A 19,625-nucleotide genomic window follows, 5' to 3' on the forward strand; every position below is an offset into this window, starting at 1 on the left:
ATCAAAAAAATTGTGACGAGAGGGTGTGTGTGCGTGCATGTGTGTGTGTGCACGCGTGGGTGGTATGGCATGAAAGACTGTCGCTCTGCCACTGTGTGCAAATGCCTTATCAAACTGGTATTTTACAGTCTGCTTATGTCCACCTCTCATATTCTCTGGAGATAAAGCTTTCCTCGAGGTGCGACTCCTGCACTGTATGACATCTTGGACGGTAAGTTTAATGACCAAAACCTGACACAGATAACCTTTGGTCTGCCGCGCAGCTCCTGGGTCAAAGGTCCCAGGCTGCAGTGCCTCAGATGATTGGCAGATTGACAGCGGGTGTAGTGGCAGTGGATGGTCTACAGTATTGGATTGTGCATTCACTCAATCTTGAGAAGTCATCTCTCCATCACTTTCATTCCTTTCACTCTCTCACCAGTAGAGCTGTGAGGGTGCTGTTGAGCGTGTGTGTGTGTGTGTGTGTGTGATGGGGGAAATCTGTGTGAGCGACTGGGGGTCATTAACCTTATGGTAACTTAGGAGGTCGCGCCTCCTTCAGTCAGTCTGGACTCTCCTAGACCACCAATGGAGAGGCGAGCACCTCCATCCACGACCACCGAGCACTACAGCCCTCAGACTCTGAGCTGAACACAAACCAGTGCATCTTGCAGTCTGTCGTAGACCACCATCACTGTTCAACAACTGATTACTGTCATTAATACCACTTTTATAGCATGCAGGCAGGTTTTACAGCTTTTTCCACATAGGAGAACTGCCTAAAAAAAAAAGCATATTGCACTTTTTGAGACTGTCCAAGACTGAAAAAAATTGTGATATATGTTTTTTTGTAAAAATGTTCATTTAAAAATGCATATTTTACTAAAATAATTAGCCCATGCTATAATAAGTTGAATAAAAAATGTAAATATAAGTTTGATAAAGCATGTTTTATCTTCAGGTTTCCTGAAGGTGTAAGATGTGTGTGTTTGTGGTTTAAATCTGCTGCCGTGGTCATCAAGCGAGGATGTTTGTTCACTCTGACCAGGAAGAAAATGGATCATTGGTTGAAACGTAGCAGCTGAGAACAAGGAGGACGAAGAGAAAAAGAAGCAAAAACAGAAACAACACAATCTCCTCAGTATCAGGTTGTTGTTTCACACACTGATGGAGATGGGTTGCACCTCTTTATATAGACTTTTTTTTTTTTTTTTACTACCACTGCTCTAGTGGGTCATATAAGCTACCAATTTAGGAGACACTCCTGTTGGTCGTGTTAGAGGGTTGGAACGAACATCCTATGTGGTCGTATGGGCTGAAAGACTGGTTGCACTTTTTACATTAGCAGAAGTCACCTCCAGGTTAACTGGTGTCACACTCTTCTAACCTGACTGAAATGCAGCCTTTTCTCTGATGCTCTGCCCCATCAGTCCATACAGCTACATTATGAACACGAGTCAGAGTCCAGTCCAAATGATGGTGATTTATTGGGGATTTATCAAATTATATAGGTTACACTGAGGTTAGGATTGCATGCCCAAAATGAAGAGCATCTCCTTTATCACTGCACCTACACAGGTCACAAATTAGCAGGTAACCCCATTTACACCTATTGAAGCTGATAATTATCTGGGACTGTCACTGGGTTCAGAATATGGCTTTAAACTGAGCTCACGTCCTGGATGGAAGTGGGATTTTTGGTCAGCGTGAAGAGGGTTCAAGTGAAAACAAGCTCAGCCCCTGGACCAGGACACTTTTGAAGCGCTGGGATTAAATTCAGCGATTTCCAAAATTCTCCAGGTACATCGGTGATAGCTGCAAATTTGCCATATTTGATTTATGATTCAAACCAAACTTGTTTCACCCTCAGTTTTCTTTGACATTTTTTCCCACTCTTTGTCTTTAACGTTTTCTCCCTCATTCTGTGCCATGCTGCGTGTTTCTCTCTCCTGTCTCCCTCCCTCCCCGTGTAATCCTCTTGAACACAAAGCCTGTAAATCTGTCAAACTTGGCTGTTTAGCTTGGTAAATGGGATCCTCAATCCTAAAAAAATTCTGAAAATAAACAGTTGTAGTCATTAGCCTCATTACCTACCAGCCCGCCCGTTTATTGCACAACATTATATCAGCGTTCTTATGTCTCTTCATCAACATAAAGTGAAAGAATAAGTCTGATGGGCGGATATTATAAAATAACAATTTTTAATAGGTGACTGCTTGATTCATTATAATGAATTATGACTCCTGGACTTCCTATCAATTATCATTTGTGTGACATATCCTTTTTCACTGTTTAGGTTTTGCAGCTTCTTGCTGCTGCGATGTACTTGAAGTTATCAGCGGTTGTAGTCTAAGCTGGGAGTGTATGACGTCTGTGCAAAATGATTTTAGCCCTTTCCAAGGCCTGCGCTGGGTCAGACCTCTGTGACTACAATAATGCTTTGTGTTAAAAAAAAAAAAAAAAAAAAAAAAAAAATTCATACATCAAGTTGTTTTCCACTGTCAGCAGAGCGATACAGTAAACAGCACTGGAGCTCCATTTCCCTGTCCACCATCTGCTCTAGATCAACGCAACAAAAACCGCCATAAAATGTCACAAAATATTATCAGTCCTTAAAACATATAGAATATTGTTATTAGCCTCAAACACATATGCTTTTGCACACACAAGCCTTAAAAAGATGTTTCATCTTTGATTTTGCTTCTGCTGTTTTTCCTTATGCTCAACCCAATGCTTCCTCTGCAGCATACATTCATATGCGTGTGTGTGTGTGTGTGTGTGTGTGTGTGGCTTTGATCTTATACTGTGGCAGTAATCTTTTAAAAAAAAAAAGCCTCTGGTCTGGTACCAGGCTGTTTGTGGGCCTTGATGGGACAGTACCGTAAAAACTGTAATATGACTGTCTGAAATGAGACGGTCGCTGTACACAGAGCTTATACGAGCCTGCTGTGGAAAAGCTACAGATGCAGCAGAAGCCAGGCAAACTATAGGGGTGACGGACTTTGGCTATTACACAGTGCTGTGTGAGAGCCACATCTTGAAAACATTACGCAGCACAGAGTCAAAAGTTTACCAGAGCTCATCCTTGGCTTTTTTCAAATTTTATTTTAGTGCTCACGATTCTGCCAAACTGCATGGCTCAGTCTGCCTCCTCCGGTTTTCTTTTGACTCTACTTCCATGTTTTCAGAGCGAGGGGAGACCGTTGCCCATTTGCCCTCATTCTCTCCCCCTAGTTCTACATAAAACTTTGAGGTTCGGGTAATTTTGGTGTTTTTTACATGTCGTTTTGCTTTATTCGGGTTAATAAAAGCCAGCCCGTTGTATATATAAACAAAAAGTTGCTAGCCTATTCCACTGCTGCAAAGTTAGCTAGAGTGGTACATACGGGGCGGGTGGTCAACATTTTTTCAGGGCTGATTGGCACAGTGAGCCAACTAACCCCAGTCCAAAAGAGCATTCATTTTAACGGGTTAATTATGATTTTCACCTCATTTGCAGGCAAAAAACAGCAAACAAACAAAATCTGCATTTTTGAAGCTTAATGAGGAACAGAGAGACATCTTGGTTATGAGGCAAAAAGAAAGTAAACAAATAAAAATATAGAGAACACACAATCTGTTAGGACAACAATATGATTTAGCGATCAAAAATGTTGCCTCTTATCACTTGTCATTGGTTAGACAGGACAGAGACCACTATTTTGCACATTTTGAAACTGATCTGGTGAGTTTAATAACAAAACCAAAAAAAGATATTTAAGTTTGATTCTTTTTAATAAACATATCTGTATCTTATCCATTGAAAACAAACCGCTTATATGAGCCAGCATACCCTCCATTTTATTAGGTTAATAATAACTATTTTATTGAAAACCTACTCGTGTAAACCCACTGTTGAGTTATAGTTTTCTTTAAAGTTTTCATCGATGTTGAAATCGATACGGTGACAAGTGTGCCGTCTAACCCCGGTCTCCTGTCTTGGGCCGCTGAGGCTGCAAAGACGGGGTAAAACTGTAAGGGAGAGATATTTGGATTAGACGTTAGAGGAAGAGGCTGATGAGTCAAATGAGGTGAAGGGAAAAAAGGATGGGTGGGCTGGGAAAAACCGAGTGACACTGGGTGAAGTGGTTATTGCTGGGTGTGAGTCAGTTGTCCTGCTTGTGTGTTGCATGGAGGTTTCAGCAGGAGGGACCTCTTGAAGGGGATCGATGCTACCCAGAGCCACGGGGTTCCTGCCAACGCAAACTCTGCTCCGAACCAACGGTCCCCCACAATCCTTTACTCAGGCAAGGGGAGGGGTAGCAAAAGGGGTGGGGGTGTGGCCGTGGGGGGCAGGAGGGGTATAGATGAGAGTCTGAGCAGGCCGGAGGAGGGGACACACCGGCGCCATGTCGATTCCTAAGACAAGTTATCTCCTCTTTTGCAGTGATAGCGCTGTCAAAATAACTGCCAAGATACATAGCCAGTCAGGAACTGGTTAACTCCTGCGCCGGCCAATCAGCAGGCCTGCTGTCTGGGTCTCTGTCTCGCCCCACCTTACAGGGCTCCCTGGGACCAGGACTGCACAAACACACACTATCTCTGTTTCATAGGTCTCTCTCTCTGTGTGTGTGTGTGAATGTGTGTTTCTCCCAATTCAGTTTCAGTCCAAGTAAGCTTCACTGGTATGTAGCGGTGGGAATCACCAGTGATATCACAATTCGGTTTAATCATGAGTACTTGGTTAATCAGGATTCAGTTATTTACTGCAATTACAGTTTGTGTGTTTACAGTCACAAAGGCCAGATTTTCAAAACCATTTTCCATAATTCAAAAAATAAAACCAATCTTAAATCATTTACCTCAATTTTTTTTTTAATTTAGGTTTTTATCATTAAACAGAAGAGCAGTCTCAGGACTATATAAACTGCTACTTCATTCCTCTTCAAACCCGAACTCAAAGACGGAGTTTCAATGGGAACTTGACTTAGGGGTCCAATTTACTTCTGAAGAGTGGGGTAACATTTGGCGTGACATTAAAACGACTTCCAAATCAGTCAAAGGTAAGTAATACAGCTGAAAATTCTTCATAGAGCTTACATTACTCCTTTCATACTTAAAAAAATAGAGCCAAGTGCCTCAAATCTTTGTTGGCATAAATGTGGACAAGTGGGAAATTTAATTCATATGTTATGGCATTGCCCTGCAGTCAAGATATTTTGGACAGAAGTCTGTAAGTTAATTTCAGGGATCATTAATGTAAACATTGCTCCATGTCCATCTGTGTGTCTGTTGGGTCATAGGGTTGCACACTTAAAATCAAGAAAGGAAGACAGTTGGTTTAGCCTTCTTGGCTGCCAAAAGAATGATTTTGTCGAACTGGAAAATTCACAAGCCAAATTGTTTCTCTATAGAAACATGGATATCTGAGTTTTTTTATCTTCTAGGTATGGAGCGAATGACAGATACATTGAATGATACCAAATTTAGGTCTGAAACCATTTGGAAGCAGGTGAGGGGGCATATATCATCATCGCCAATGCTAACGTGATTCAGTTTGTTTTGATTGATTGAGTGATTCAGTTTGTTTTGATTGATTGTGAAACTGGGTTGATATGAGAGATGTTTGTATTTGCTAGTGTCCTGATTTTGAAATCGCACCTACCCCTGTATAGGATAGTCTCTGACAATGGACTGAATATTTGAATATGAGCGTGCACTGATTTTCCCTTAATGTGGCGTTGTTGTGAATGTGTTAATGTTATTTGTTTGTATTTGTTAAAGTCTGGACCTGCGTGTATTGTGGTTGTGTAGAAAGTGTTAAAATATGAATTAAAAAAAAAACAAAATCATTTACCTCACTTCTTCTTGTTTTTAATTATATCAAATAAATAACATTTAGCTCACATTAGTGCAAATAGAACAATCTGTGGCATTGTTTTTTGTTGTTGTTGTTTTTTTTGTTTTTTTTTTTAATTTTCAATACAATTTATGTGCTCTCCTTTTGGCTCTGCTCAATGATAAAAAGACAAATTAGATATATTTTTGGCATCAGGGAATCAATAATTATCTTGAGAACCACCACCCTCCCAGCACCACCATGAATGGAAGAGGAACAAATACAGCAAAAATATTTCAGTACATCAGGTGGGAGCAATTATACCTTACATTCACCTTAGATGTGACATACATAAAAGACATACATAAAAGTTAATATAGATAGATAGATAGATAGATAGATAGATAGATAGATAGATAGATAGATATAGATATAGATATAGATTGTCTCTGAAAAAGTTCAGCAAGACCAGTGACCCTTCAGAATTTGACAACTTATTGTTCTCTTAAAAGCTGCTGTGGTCTATGTGTTTTTGAAAAATGTCCATACTGCTGCTGCTTTCACACTCTTTGTATCTATGTCCTGTATTGCAATATTTCTTTATGTGGACATGAATAATTTATTCAAAAGTGTTGGTGTGTGTCCTCCTAATGTGGAGGATCACCAGAATCCTGCCCTGTGACATTAAAAAGGCTATGCATATGAAAACCCCTCCATGTCAAATGCTCAGAGAATGTGTTTTTTTTTGTTTTTTTTTTTTTTTTCTTAATCCCACTGTGAAGAAGAACAAGGCTGGATTCTCCTCTGGAGATTGTGTGAACATGTTTTGCATGGATGCTGCCTGGGGCTTCTGCTGTGTACACGGTCACTGTGTGTCACTATGTGGCTCTGCACAGCGCTGAAAAACACCAACAACTGTGAAACAGATGTGAACGTAACTACACAACACCAATACTGACATGATGTTATTTATGCATTTGTTTGTTGTTTATATTTTTGCTTACTTTTGTTACTGGCTCATTTGTGTGTGTGTGTGTGTGTGTGTGTGTGTGTGTGTGTGTGTGTGTCCGGGGACTGATTGCATAACTGTAACCTGATAAGAAAGTGTTAAAAGTTTAAAGAATGCAAGACTTTAAGTGGTACAAACTGAGTAAATGAAATTAAATGAAATGAAATGAAATGAAATTAGTGAAATTTGGTAATAGACACAAAGTTGTCTTACCGTCTGTCCCTTCCACTCCCTTCTCAGTATTGATCTTTCATTCAGACATGTCAGTTGTCTAATATAGACTGCGCTGAACGCTGCTTCTCATGACCCTTAACCAAAAACAAGTGTCAGTCACCCCGGCCCAGATAGGATTCTATAACTGATACTTCAAAACTAGACATTTGTATCTTCGTCTAATTTAAAGCCATGTTGCATTTAAGTTCCGGGAGAAATAATGAGGAGGTTAAAATTCACGCAACATCCTCCGGCCACATTCTGCAGACCTTCCTTGTTGTGACATTCGCTGTGAGAGAGCGCCATCTAGCAGCACAATTGATAAATGGCTCGGGGGTGCACACAAGGAAAATCAGGTGTATTTTTAAATAAGTAACTTGTTTTCTGCGGCATTAGCAGGCCCAGTTCAGTTGTATGATTCAAAAATTCAATTCACAGATGATAGATAGATTTTGGCATTTCTGCTGTATTTGACAGTCCAAATGGAGAGACAGGGAAGGCAGGGGAGAGAGAGGGGATGACATGCAGCATATGGGGGACAGGACTCAGCCTTAACACATGGCACATGCTCTTATCCGGTGAGCTACTGGGGCGCCCTCATAAGCGTATGACGGTAATTGCACTGTATTATTATTATTATTATTATTATTATTATCATGTAAATTTTCTGGGAATATTTCTTGTGATTTTTTTTTTTTTTTTTTTTTTTTTTTTTTGCTAATTTTCTTAAAGAAGTGAAGAAGTGATTTTTTTTCTTTTTTTTCCCCTTTAAAATCACTTGAAATGGGGGTCAGTGGCTCAATGAAAGGTCAAGTTGGGGGTCCACAGCATGAAATCCCTTATCTATATAACAATTTGCAAACATTGCAAAAGGGTTCATCTGAAACCTTGTGAACTCTTTGTGAAATAAGCACACCCAGTGGATTTCTGGCACTCTTTGAGTATCTGTGCAGTGCTTGCTGAATCATCACCTGACTGTTCTTGGGGGGAGAGTCTGAAAGCAAGTTTGTGTGGGAAAAAAAGGCTTTAAATTCAATATTGTTGACATAACCTTTGTTTAAACGACATTATTGTAAAGATAAGGCACATTGACTGACTTAACTTTTCCATATAAAGACTTTCTGTTGCAACACACCTTTAGTACTTCCCACATGTCACACAAATGGGTAGGCAAAAAAATGAAATAGATAGGAATAACAAAAACAGAATAATGAATGGAACTATGTATCTATGACAAGGTGTGCCACAAAAGTGTTGTTATGGCAAGTGTCTGTGATAGAGAATAGTGTACATGAAATTAAAATGTACATAAAATGAGGGAAATGTATGAAAGCAGAGATAATGGGGGTAAAAAAAAAAAAGTTTAATTTTATAAGCAAGAGCTTGATTTCTGAGACGGTTCATTTTTCAGTTCAAACCAAACGACACATGACACAATGACACAAATTATGTTCTCAAAAACTGAGGTTCAAACCAAACCAAGACAAAGGTGAACTGCTTCATTTCTGCCAGCAGATGAGACAAAATCCCTTTTATAGAGAAGTGGGTTTATTTGCACACAGACACGCACACATACTGATGGCAGAGACTACCATGCAAGGTGCCAAAGTGCCCATCATGAGCAGTTCAGGGTTCAGTGCAGGGGCAAAAATCCCATTTCATTATTGGGGGGGACAATACACAGCAAAATTTCTGAGAGTAATTGTTGGGGGGGTCATGAAAAAATTGCTGTCTGGCACGACTGTACCTCCCTCTTTCTCTCTTACGCTCCTTTGAAATTTGCCATACAGTGTTGAGCCCCCAGCATGTTCATGTTTTAAATAATAGTATTAAAAGCAATAATCCTCTAACCAAATTTCTTTGCTCACTGTTCTATTTCCACCACAGTCCATCAAAGTAGCTTTATAGGCACTAGAAACTCCAAATAAGCTCTAAAACTAGAGGAAATACCTTGAATAATCCAACTACATCAAACTATTCTTCAAAAAAACATATTTATTGTAGTGTCAACAAAAAACAAAGTAAGATATGGCAGTGACATAGCCTACAGTATGTGTTTGAGCTGTACACTGTCCCTTTTAGATAAAATAAGAAAATGAAATGAAACTATGCCACAAAATAATGCAACTTAAAATGCAAAAAAAAAATAAATAAATAAATAAAATATTTATCTAGATAAAAATTCAAAATATCAGTAAAATATTAACTATTTCTGACATTAATATCCTGACAGACTTTTTGACAGAATAAAAAACTCAGTATTTGCTCCTCCTGTGGTCTGTCCTCTCTCCCTCACTGCCCTGCACTCACTTGAGCTTGTAAACAATCTTTAGCTATTAGCTTAACCCTATAAAGCCATTCGTATCATGATACACATTTTCAATTCCGTTTTTCGTTTTCAGTTTAATCAATACTTGACCAAAATACTGTTGAACATACCTTTGAACACTTCCCCTGTTCACCCTGGACCATACCATTGGCACTTCAAGTACATATCATATATCATACACCAGAAAGGTCGTGTAAAAACATATTTTTTGATTTTTTATTTTAATACACACACACACACACATATGTATGTATATATATATATGTGTGTGTGTGTGTGTGTGTGTGTGTGTGTGTGTATATGTGTGTATATATGTGTATATGTGTGTGTGTGTGTATAAAAGGTTCAGTTTCAAAAAATTTTAATTTTCTGCCAATTCTTTCATAGTTCAGGCTTTATAGGGTTAAACAGTGAGCTGAAAGAGGCAGGCTTTGGACCAAGCAGAGGAAAAATATAGTTTTTCATATTACAGCCTTGTTCTTGGTGAACAAGTGGTGTGACTGGTTTTCACTTGAGGAGGTTTTCTTGCTAGTTCTCATCAGGCTGCTGCCTCTCAGGCTGACGGACTGACTGAAAGTTACCGAGCTGCCGCTCTGCCGGGAGCAGGATGCGGACCAAACCACTTTGAGGCATTACTGTTGTAATACAGTAATTTACCACTAGATGGCAATTGCGCTATTCTCTATCACCTCTGCACACAGAGAGACAGCCACAATGAGGCTTTCCTCCACTGTTGTTTTGCAGTTCTGCCAAAATCCGCCAGATTTTTTTCAGATTCCACTATTCTCTCCTATGGTGTCATCACAGGGCACTGCGCCCTTGCGCCCCGCGATCACATACACAATGAATGGCTGCGCCGGCCGAGGTCTGCGCCGTGCGTGCGCTATGTGAAAGCACCATTAACCTCTGAAAAGAGTTCCAGTTTTTCTTCTTCTGTTGTCCCGTGTATGCTGTACACGAAAATAAATGCTCTAAAAGGGACACAATGCCGTAGCTTGTAATTCCGATAGGGGTCATACATGTTTAACACTTAAAAACACACTATTTTGCATTTATAATTAGCACTGCTTGCATTGTGCTTTCATTGAATATTACTATATTATTGAAAATTATTTAGGGGGGGGGCAACTTTATGGATGGAAGGGTCTTGTCTTGTCTTGTGACCATTTCTGCAAGTTAAAAATAAGATTTTTAGACGATTTTCCAGGGCTGCTTGACGCAATACACACTCATTCAAAAGTCAGTCAGGCCAAAAATAGCTCCAAATTTAAACTGTGTTTTCTACCAAACTAAAACAGACATGAAAAATTGAAGTTGACACAGATAAAGTTGCACTTCTGCTGCGTTTAAGCTTTGAGTGGAGTTTGTCGGCCTTCATGTTGAGGTTTTCAAATGGCTGCTTTCAGTTGAGCCACACTGTTGGTGGGGGTTTGCAGATGATTTTATAGTTTCCAGATCATAAAATGGTATTCCTCTCTGTAATACAGCACAGTCACAGCTGAGTCAAGGCCATGTTTCCAGGTTAATGTGATGTGTAATGTGATTTTTAATGTTGGTATGATGCTCATGATGATTTAATGCACAAAAGGGGAAGGCCAGATTTTCATACAGTACAAGGTAATATGACATCATCCATCTATTTCCTAACTTTAAAAGCACATGTCAACCTTTGGAAAGAATTGGTTTGTCATGTGAGATTTATACTCAACATCATTGCATAGCCATGTGATTTTTATAACGTGTGACTTATAAAAAGGACAGCAAGAACTAAGAACAGGTGACTGTTAAGTTGTTCAGTGTGAGAGAAGAATTCCTCTGAATAAGAACATCAAAACACCAACAGGTAAAAGTGGTTTGCATTTGGCCGATTGATTTTCCTCCTATTTTCTTTCAAGGTTACTAGTTTTATAATAATTGCTTTCAAGATCTTTTTGTGTTTACAAGATTTTTTTCTTTGTATTTTTTTTTCTTTGTCAGTGGAAGTTCACCATTATGTATGCATTAGCACATGATATTAGAGTTTCAAGTTTGCATTGTTATACCAATTCCTGATTGAGCCATAATGTAGCCAGTAAGGCTCTCATACCACTGGGGATTCTCTCCTTCCTTAAGGTCCAGTTTTAATATGATTTCCTTTTGCATTCTTGATCCATATGTTTCAGCGGAAAGAATTCTTATTTTCATAAGTTAGTGTTGCCAGATATGGCACCCATGATCTGTAAAAAAAAAAAAAAAAAAAAAATCAACTCCTAATAAATTTATTTCCTCCACAATGTTTATTTTCTTAGTATTTTCCAGCAACTTATAAATGAAGAGCACACCAACTCCTACTCAATCTATGAATTTCTAATAGTCTAAAATCAAATTCTATGACTGGAATTAGGAGTGTACTTAGCTTATGCTCTGAATTGTGCATTTTGGTCATTATGTCAGTTTAAATAAGTGTAGTGGCAACTTTTTAAGCACTGTAGAAGAGCAAATGTGCCCCACACAAAAAAGAAGCCGATGAAATATGGTGGAGAAAATGCATAAACTTGAATCCTGAAGCACTTCCTATGAGATTACAATGATACTTACAAAAGTAGATGCCTATAAAAGAAGTTTTGGGATGCCCTCCTTATGGCTCATAATAGCAGCACATCTCTACTTTTTATAGGAGTGTTAGACATGTTGCAAGGTTAAAGTTGCAGCAATTATTTTTTCAGTCTGCTCACTCACTAATGTTTTTCAGGATGTGTCAGCTGACCCTCCTTTGTGTTCTCTTGGCCTTATCTGGGCTCAGCCTGGCTCGGCCACACCTGCCTATCCTCTCCTCAGAGATGGTTGATTTCATTAACAAGGCCAATACAACATGGAAGGTGAGACCACTTGAAGCAAAATTGAACTTTGGCAGCCTGTTGAGTTGTATAGTTTTATGAATCCACATAATGGTGAAATGTCCTCGTTAGCTGCTCTGTGCTCCTCTGGGCTGCTGATCCAGAATACTGTATTTCTATCTCTCCATTCACTTCCAAAATAACATGAGACAACCATGTGCACTCATAAAATGCTATGGTAACAATATAACACAACAGTCAAAGTTCAGTTTTGCTTTATTGAAATGATTGATATGGTGCTTGCGGACTGTGGGCACCATGACTGTTTTCTGTTTCAATTTGAACTTCACTAATTCCTGCTCCAGGCTGGGCAGAACTTCTATAATGTTGATATCAGCTATGTGAAGGGACTCTGTGGGGCCTTGCTGAATGGACCCAGGCTGCCAGAGGTGTAAGTTTGCATTATAGTACAGCATACTGCACATGTATACAATATGACATGATAATATGTACAATATGACACAAGTCCAAACAAGCAAAAAGTCTCAGCTCCACCATCCTCTCCTGTCCAGGGAGCATGCTGTTGAAGGTGTAAGGCTTCCAGACAGCTTTGACCCACGTCTGCAGTGGCCCAACTGTCCCACTATCCAACAGATCAGAGACCAGGGCTCCTGTGGGTCCTGCTGGGTAAGACAGAGCTGATCCAACAAAATAGGACAGAACACAGCACAATACAACATCAGTTTGAAAAAGTGAAATGTAGTGTTATGTAAGCAAGACAATATGGATAATTCCAGTGAATTTAAAGAATAATTTCAAATTTGAATTATTATTTTTTTTATTATTATTATTTATTTTTTTTGGTATGTATTTTATAGTATGTATTTTAAAAATGGTATGATGTAACCTTAGTTTAAACTTAGTTTAGTTTAAAGAGTAGCTGCTACTTCGGTGGCAGCTAATGGGTATCCAAATAAAGAAATAAAGACATAAAGGCCACTTAAGAACTACTATTAAAAAAGTTTAAACATTATCTTTAATTTCTTTTTTTTAACCTAGGCGGCCTTGGTTAACGCACTGCAACAAGCCATGTCCAGCCATCTTAAATGCCATGCATGGGCAGCTGGCTGTGGTGCCACTTAGAGATCTCCACAGAAACAAAACAGTATAAACAGTGCATTATTTTAGACATAGCACTGGTGATGTCTTTTATTGAAGAAAAATACATTGTGATGAGTTGAAAAAGGGTGTTTTGTAGGGGAAGGTTATATTAAGGAAACTTCTTGAAAAACAACTCTCATCTAGGTCTAAAAAAAAAAAAAAAAAAAAAAAGACCACTGACCTATAGGCAGGAATCGAGATTAAAACAGACAGGGCAGCTCATGGACGTTATCCTTAAAACAGACAAGAAAACAATCCCGTCCCTTTAAAAGTCCACATTCACAGGCAGTTGCTACCATTTACCATTCACCTGAGGGGGGTTTCAGCCATTGTCTGGGCTGCCCCATTCAGTCCATGCTTCCTGATACTTACTTTTAGCACATCGGTAGTAGAGAGAACAAAATTACTTTCCTTTTATTTTTTTTTCTTCAGTGCAGTGTGGTCCTGGCAGCATTTTTTTATTCTTACTTATTCTTATCTATATTGTAATTTATCTTTTTTATTTTTTTGTTCTTTATTATTACATGTTTGCACTAAAAGGAGCTGCTCTTAATCTCATTGTACATGTGTATAGTGACAATAAAGGCATTCTATTCTATTCTATTCTATTCATCCATTCTCGCTTTCTCTCTCTGTTTCTGTCTGTCTTTCTCTCTCTCTCCCTTTCTCTCTGTCCAGCTACAATGGGGATTCGCCATCATCCAGCGTCTAGCGTGCCTTCTTCCTCTTCATCTCCCCTTACATAGGGAGAGCACACTGGCCAAATAGATTAGGTAGATAGATAGGGGGCGTTCCGCATCCCTGTACAGGCCAGTCCTCTCCTGTGTCTGTTTAGAGAAACCATACCACTGCGCTCGTACATGAAACACACAAAAAAGAGCATGCATAACACCACATGCCTAATTCACAAAAACATTGCATGAATAAGGCCAGTTGTTCCTTTTGAGCGGCTGTCCTCTCATGACAGCCGTTCAGTGTCTTTGATTTTAATGAGGATTTCTTTAAGCTCCTTTATTTTGCACTGATGGACCTCGTTTTGTTGATGGAGGGCCTGCTCACGGTTCTTCTGCTCCACTATCAGCTGGTTGGTGCTGTCAAGCTTTTCTTTTAGCTCCTGCATATTTTCAGCCATTGGCAACGGCACCAGAGCTGGATGACATGCTCCTCCATTTCTTGGCATTTTTGTCCACCTGCTATTCCTTGAGCATGGCAGCATGTTTCTTCATTTCTTGGCGGAGGGCCTTTTTTTTTTTTTTTTTTTAGCTCCACAGACTTTGAGTGTCACCACCTGGTTCTTCATTTTGTAGCAGATGATTTCCTTTTCTGCTTCACAGGCCTTGAGTTTAATGGCCTGCTTCTCTGTCTCATGGGGGAGCTCCTTGTTCACTTTACTCACTCACTGGTGGGCTCCTTGCAGCTACAGTGAGATTCAGGGGCGACTAGGAGAGCCATAGATCATATTCACACAGCAGCTATTTTCCTCTGACATGCTCAGGGTGGGAAGCTTACATTCTGTAATCTTGTTGTACAGCTGCATTTCAGGTTGTGTCTTTTACAAACGTAGGGAATCTGACAAAATGTTATTGCTTCAGTACCTTCTCATTGATCCACAACTGAAAAGACAATGGATAGTAAAAATCTGGGGGGACACCGGGCCATATTTCAGGGAAAAACAACATATCTGACAACCCATTAGCTACTATTAGACAAAACTACTTCCTCACTAAGGTTCTTAGCTGTGAAATATCAATGGCTTCATGCCGTTTTGAATGCATTTCATTAAGTGAGATAACATGAGGGTTATGGTTGAGTAATATTCCTTTTCCATGTTTCATGTTGTCCCGGAATGGCTCACTCTTTGGTTTCCCACAGGCCTTTGGGGCAGCTGAGGCCATATCTGACAGAATATGTATCTTCAGTGGTGGTAAGGTCTCTGTGGAGATCTCTGCTGAAGATCTGCTGTCCTGCTGTGATGAATGCGGCATGGGGTGAGTGCCTGTCAACAAGCGGATTTGTGTGTGTTGGTTTTAAATAAATCCAGCATAAATACAGCTTAGAGAAACATAAATTGAGTTTGAAATGAATCAAAATCATCTCCTAGTTGTGGGTGCATGCAGTATATGTGCCTGTGCTTGCAGGTGTTTTGGTGGCTATCCCTTTGATGCATGGCAATTCTGGGCAAAGAGTGGGCTGGTGACAGGCGGACTGTATGGCTCCAAATCAGGTATGTTCATCATAAACAGACCCGGCTGCTAAAGCCTGGAGACAGGGCCTTCTCTGTAGCAGCCCCAAAGCTGTGGAGTAGCAGACTTCTCTGTTCCACATTGCAACAAATGTTTGTTCGCATGAGATCACTTTTCAAATCAGTATTTTAAAAAAAATATTTTTATTTCAACATCTGAATACAATTTACTGTGTCACCTCATCTTCTTCTAATGCTGTTGTTTAGTTATTGATTTATTTTACAATGTTTACAAATATTTGCAGAAAATCTATGGTTACTAAAATTTTGCTGTAATTTAATATATATTTGTAACAATACATCAGTATCATTACTTCTATTTTGTTTATTTCATGGTAATTTTTTGCTATTTTATGATCATTATGTGGTCGTTTTCTAGTCCTTTTCGCCCCTTTAAATTTTTTTTTTTTTTTTTTTACCATCAGGGTTTTTGTGCAGGAAGTGTCTTGTAATCTATTTTACTTCTTTTGGAAATTTTTGTGGCAATTTCACGGTAAATTCTTTTGCAATTTTTGACACCACATTTGGGTGTAATTTAGTGGTAAATGTGTGTTCATTTTCTTGTCATTTGGAAGTGAAAAGGAAATCGAGTGAGTTTTCTCAGGTTTCAAAGGGTCAAGCTGATGATGGTCGTGTGTATGTGACAGGCTGTCGGCCTTATAGCATCCCTCCTTGTGAGCACCATGTGAATGGAAGCCGTCCTCCCTGTCAAGGCGAACAGGAAACTCCCAAGTGTGAGCAGCAGTGCCTGGATGGATACCCTCTGTCCTATCAGAAGGACAAACACTTCGGTATGCCGCCTCTCTTGTGTGGCCCACCATGAAGGACCAGCCTCAACAGTAAAATTTCAGTTAATGAACCTCTAAAACTGCCTGAAGTTGATTCTGCTCCATGGTGGTGTTACTACCTTGTCTCCAGAGGTGGAAACAATTTTAACTCACGTACTGTGCTGAAGAACAGTTTGAATGTACTCATATTTTACCTCAATGTTTCTGTTTTGAGAGACTTTATACTTGAACTGCACCATATTTCAGAGCAAAATGTTGTACTTTTTAATCCATTGCATTTTTTTCTGAGAGCTGCTTACTGATTAATACTAATTATTATCAAGATAAACATTAACATGCAAAACATAGTCGAAGCTGATAAAATATGCTGCATTATTCAGACTAATATTTGGAGTAATGACACTGATATGTAAACAATTTAATACAGAACCATTGCTTGTAGTAAAGTGCTTTTCCATTATGTATTGCTACTGTTACTTAAGTAAAGAATTTGAGCATTTCCTCTACTGCTGAGTATCTCTAATCAGTCAGTCACTCAGTGAAAGCAGTGGTCAGTGTGCTGTATTGATGCTAGTGGTGTTGTCCTGTCTCCCTCTTCAGGTAAACAAGCATACAACCTCCCGGCCAAGCAGGAGCAGATCATGACTGAGCTGTACAAGAATGGACCGGTGGAGGCAGCTTTCTCTGTCTACGCGGATTTCCTGCTGTACAAAACTGGTGAGGCTGCTCTTACCTCACAGTCACGTAGCGATGCACACTCCACCATGCAACCATGAGAGGAAATAGTGACGATTCTTAACATGTTCGCCTCTGTTTTCCGTTCACACTTTCCTTCTACTCGTAGGTGTGTACCAGCACGTGACAGGGGAAATGTTGGGAGGCCATGCCATCAAGATTCTGGGCTGGGGCGAGGAGGATGGGACTCCCTACTGGCTGGCTGCCAACTCCTGGAACTCTGACTGGGGAGACAAAGGTACGACAAAACCAAGGGCTGGGGACTAGACACCGTGTAGTCTCTGATTGGTCACATTGCCTCTCGAGAAGAGTGTCAACTTTTACTTTAAAAACAGCAGCCCTAACCCTAACCCTAGCAGCCAACTATAAAGTGTCAGAAACATCAAATTGAGGAGGCACCCACCACAAGTTTTCTTTGATTGACAATTTGCCTGACGCCATGTGAGGGATTTTGTCTTGATGCAACAAGCTGCACCTTCTTAATGTTTCAAGTGTGTTCAAACAAGTGCTAGTCATTTTGGTAATGGGATTTTGTTGCTGTGTATTGCACAAAATCTTAAAATGTAAATGATGTAATTTCTTTTTTTTTTTTTTTTTCAAGGTTTCTTCAAGATCAAGCGTGGAAGCGATGAATGTGGCATTGAATCAGAGGTGGTCGCAGGGATCCCTCTCAGCTAGACATTACATGAGTCCTGCAGACAGCCTTCAGTTCAAGTCAGCTGATGAGCTTTAAAAGGAAAACTGCAATTTGTGAAAAAAAAAAAACTGACCGTTTACATTGAAGTGTCAATATGTGTAGACTGGTAGTGAACTGGAATTAACTGTACAACACGGTAAACTATGGCTTTCATGCTTGCTTGATTTTTCTTCAAAATAAAGGTTATGTTGACATGTCCATGTTTTTTTTTTTAGTGAAATCACTGTGTGTTTGTGCGTGTGTGTGTGTGTGTGTGTGTGTGTGTGTGTGTGTGTGTGTGTGGAGGATAGAAGAGATTTTGTTAGGTCTACATGACAAAATTGAAGACAAGTGATTCATGGGAGTGGGTGAGAAATATGGGACATGTGTGGGGGGTTAAACTAGTATGAATGAAAACATGAAGTTCAGCTTGACATTTGCAGTAACCTGTGGAGGGCAGTAACACTCCATTGCTGCATCAGGGCTGCCAGTTTGTTTGGTCCAAATTTAAGTGTTACAGTGTTGTTTTGCAAGCCCTGGGCAAGGCTGAATTTTGTTAAAAAACAAAACAAAACAAAAGAAACAAACAAAAAAAACAATCAGCTGTCCAAATCGCCACTGAGGCTGCCGTAGACCCATTCTACTGATGAGTATTATGATTTGCTCTGTTTCTCCAAATTCACTCCAGGTGTTGTGTATAGACTCTGTCAGGAATCGCAACTTCAGAGCAAAATTCAAAACCTCCTTAGGACCAAAGAAACTTTCTGTTGACACAAGGCTAGAGATGAACCTGCCATCTGCACTCTTCAGTGCTACTATGAAGAGATAGAATGCATTCAGAAAGTATTCTGAAAAAAAATTCTACAATTCTGTTATTACTTTGTTATTATGGGGTTCTGAGTGTAGATTAATGACAGAACACTCCAAACATGAGGTAAGCCTGTGTACCTTTGAAAGCAAGGAGAGACTTGAAATCAGCCAGACTTAAAATGATGTGTGACTTACAGAGTAAAATGTTATCCCTCTCCATCCCTCTATGGAAGCAAGCAACTTGTCATGAGGTTGCATCTGGGGCCATGCAGAAAAAGAAAAGCAAATGTAACCCAGATAAAATTTAATAAAAATGGCTGCATTAAAACTTATGTACATAATTCCGTAGACAAATTAGCCTCCATAAGACACCAGTTGTGTTTATTTTGTTGCATCTGTTCAAACAAGAAAAGAATGGCTATTTTCTGTGGAATTTCTGTATGCAGAGGGCAGAGCCCTGGGCAGCACATTGGTGGCCCAGGGTAAAGCTGAGGGATGACTTACTCCTGCTGTGTCCTGCAGTGCACACTCTGCATTTAACTTTTGAACTTCTCCTGCCATCTACAGGCCTGCTTCTATCTGTGAAACTCCATCTGCCTCAGCTGTACAGCAAACCTCTGGCCCGTGCTGGAGCAAATTTTACCATCTGATGTTGCACATCAAGCATCTTATGATAAAGTGGAGGTAATATGCCTGCCGTGTGCAGGAATTTTGGTTTCATTTGGTTTATCTAAAAGCTTGGCCAGTTTGTAAAGTTATAAATTCATCATAATTAGATTAGTGTTCATTATTATCAATTTGCCTTCATCTTTCTCCCAGTCAGCACCACAGAAAACCACAGCCAAAACACACTGCAGTTCAACACAGTGCCTGCAAAAACTAAGCAAACCACAACCAAGTTAAACATAAATAAATTCAAGCAGCAATAATTGCTGACTATCTCAGTGGGATAGACTGTGCAACATCAACACCTAGTGGCACATTTAGGCTACTGTCTTAAACATGCATGTGTCTTAAAGGCATGCAATGATCATTTTCATAAACCGCAC

At 39.6% G+C, this 19,625-nt stretch overlaps 1 protein-coding gene across 1 annotated transcript; it reads left to right on the plus strand.

Annotated features, from left to right (window-relative positions):
* The first annotated feature begins 12,080 nt into the window (after positions 1 to 12,080).
* Positions 12,081 to 17,873, plus strand: ctsbb (cathepsin Bb). The gene is made up of 9 exons (XM_030047252.1): positions 12,081 to 12,206; positions 12,530 to 12,615; positions 12,737 to 12,851; positions 15,198 to 15,313; positions 15,464 to 15,549; positions 16,215 to 16,358; positions 16,956 to 17,072; positions 17,200 to 17,328; positions 17,692 to 17,873. Exons 1-9 carry the CDS (start codon positions 12,081 to 12,083, stop codon positions 17,766 to 17,768), a joined length of 996 nt encoding a protein of 331 aa, XP_029903112.1. The 3' UTR covers positions 17,769 to 17,873.
* The last annotated feature ends 1,752 nt before the right edge of the window (positions 17,874 to 19,625 follow it).

The sequence above is a fragment of the Myripristis murdjan genome, chromosome 24 (genome assembly GCF_902150065.1).
Source record: "Myripristis murdjan chromosome 24, fMyrMur1.1, whole genome shotgun sequence".
Classification (NCBI taxonomy): Eukaryota; Metazoa; Chordata; class Actinopteri; order Holocentriformes; family Holocentridae; genus Myripristis; species Myripristis murdjan.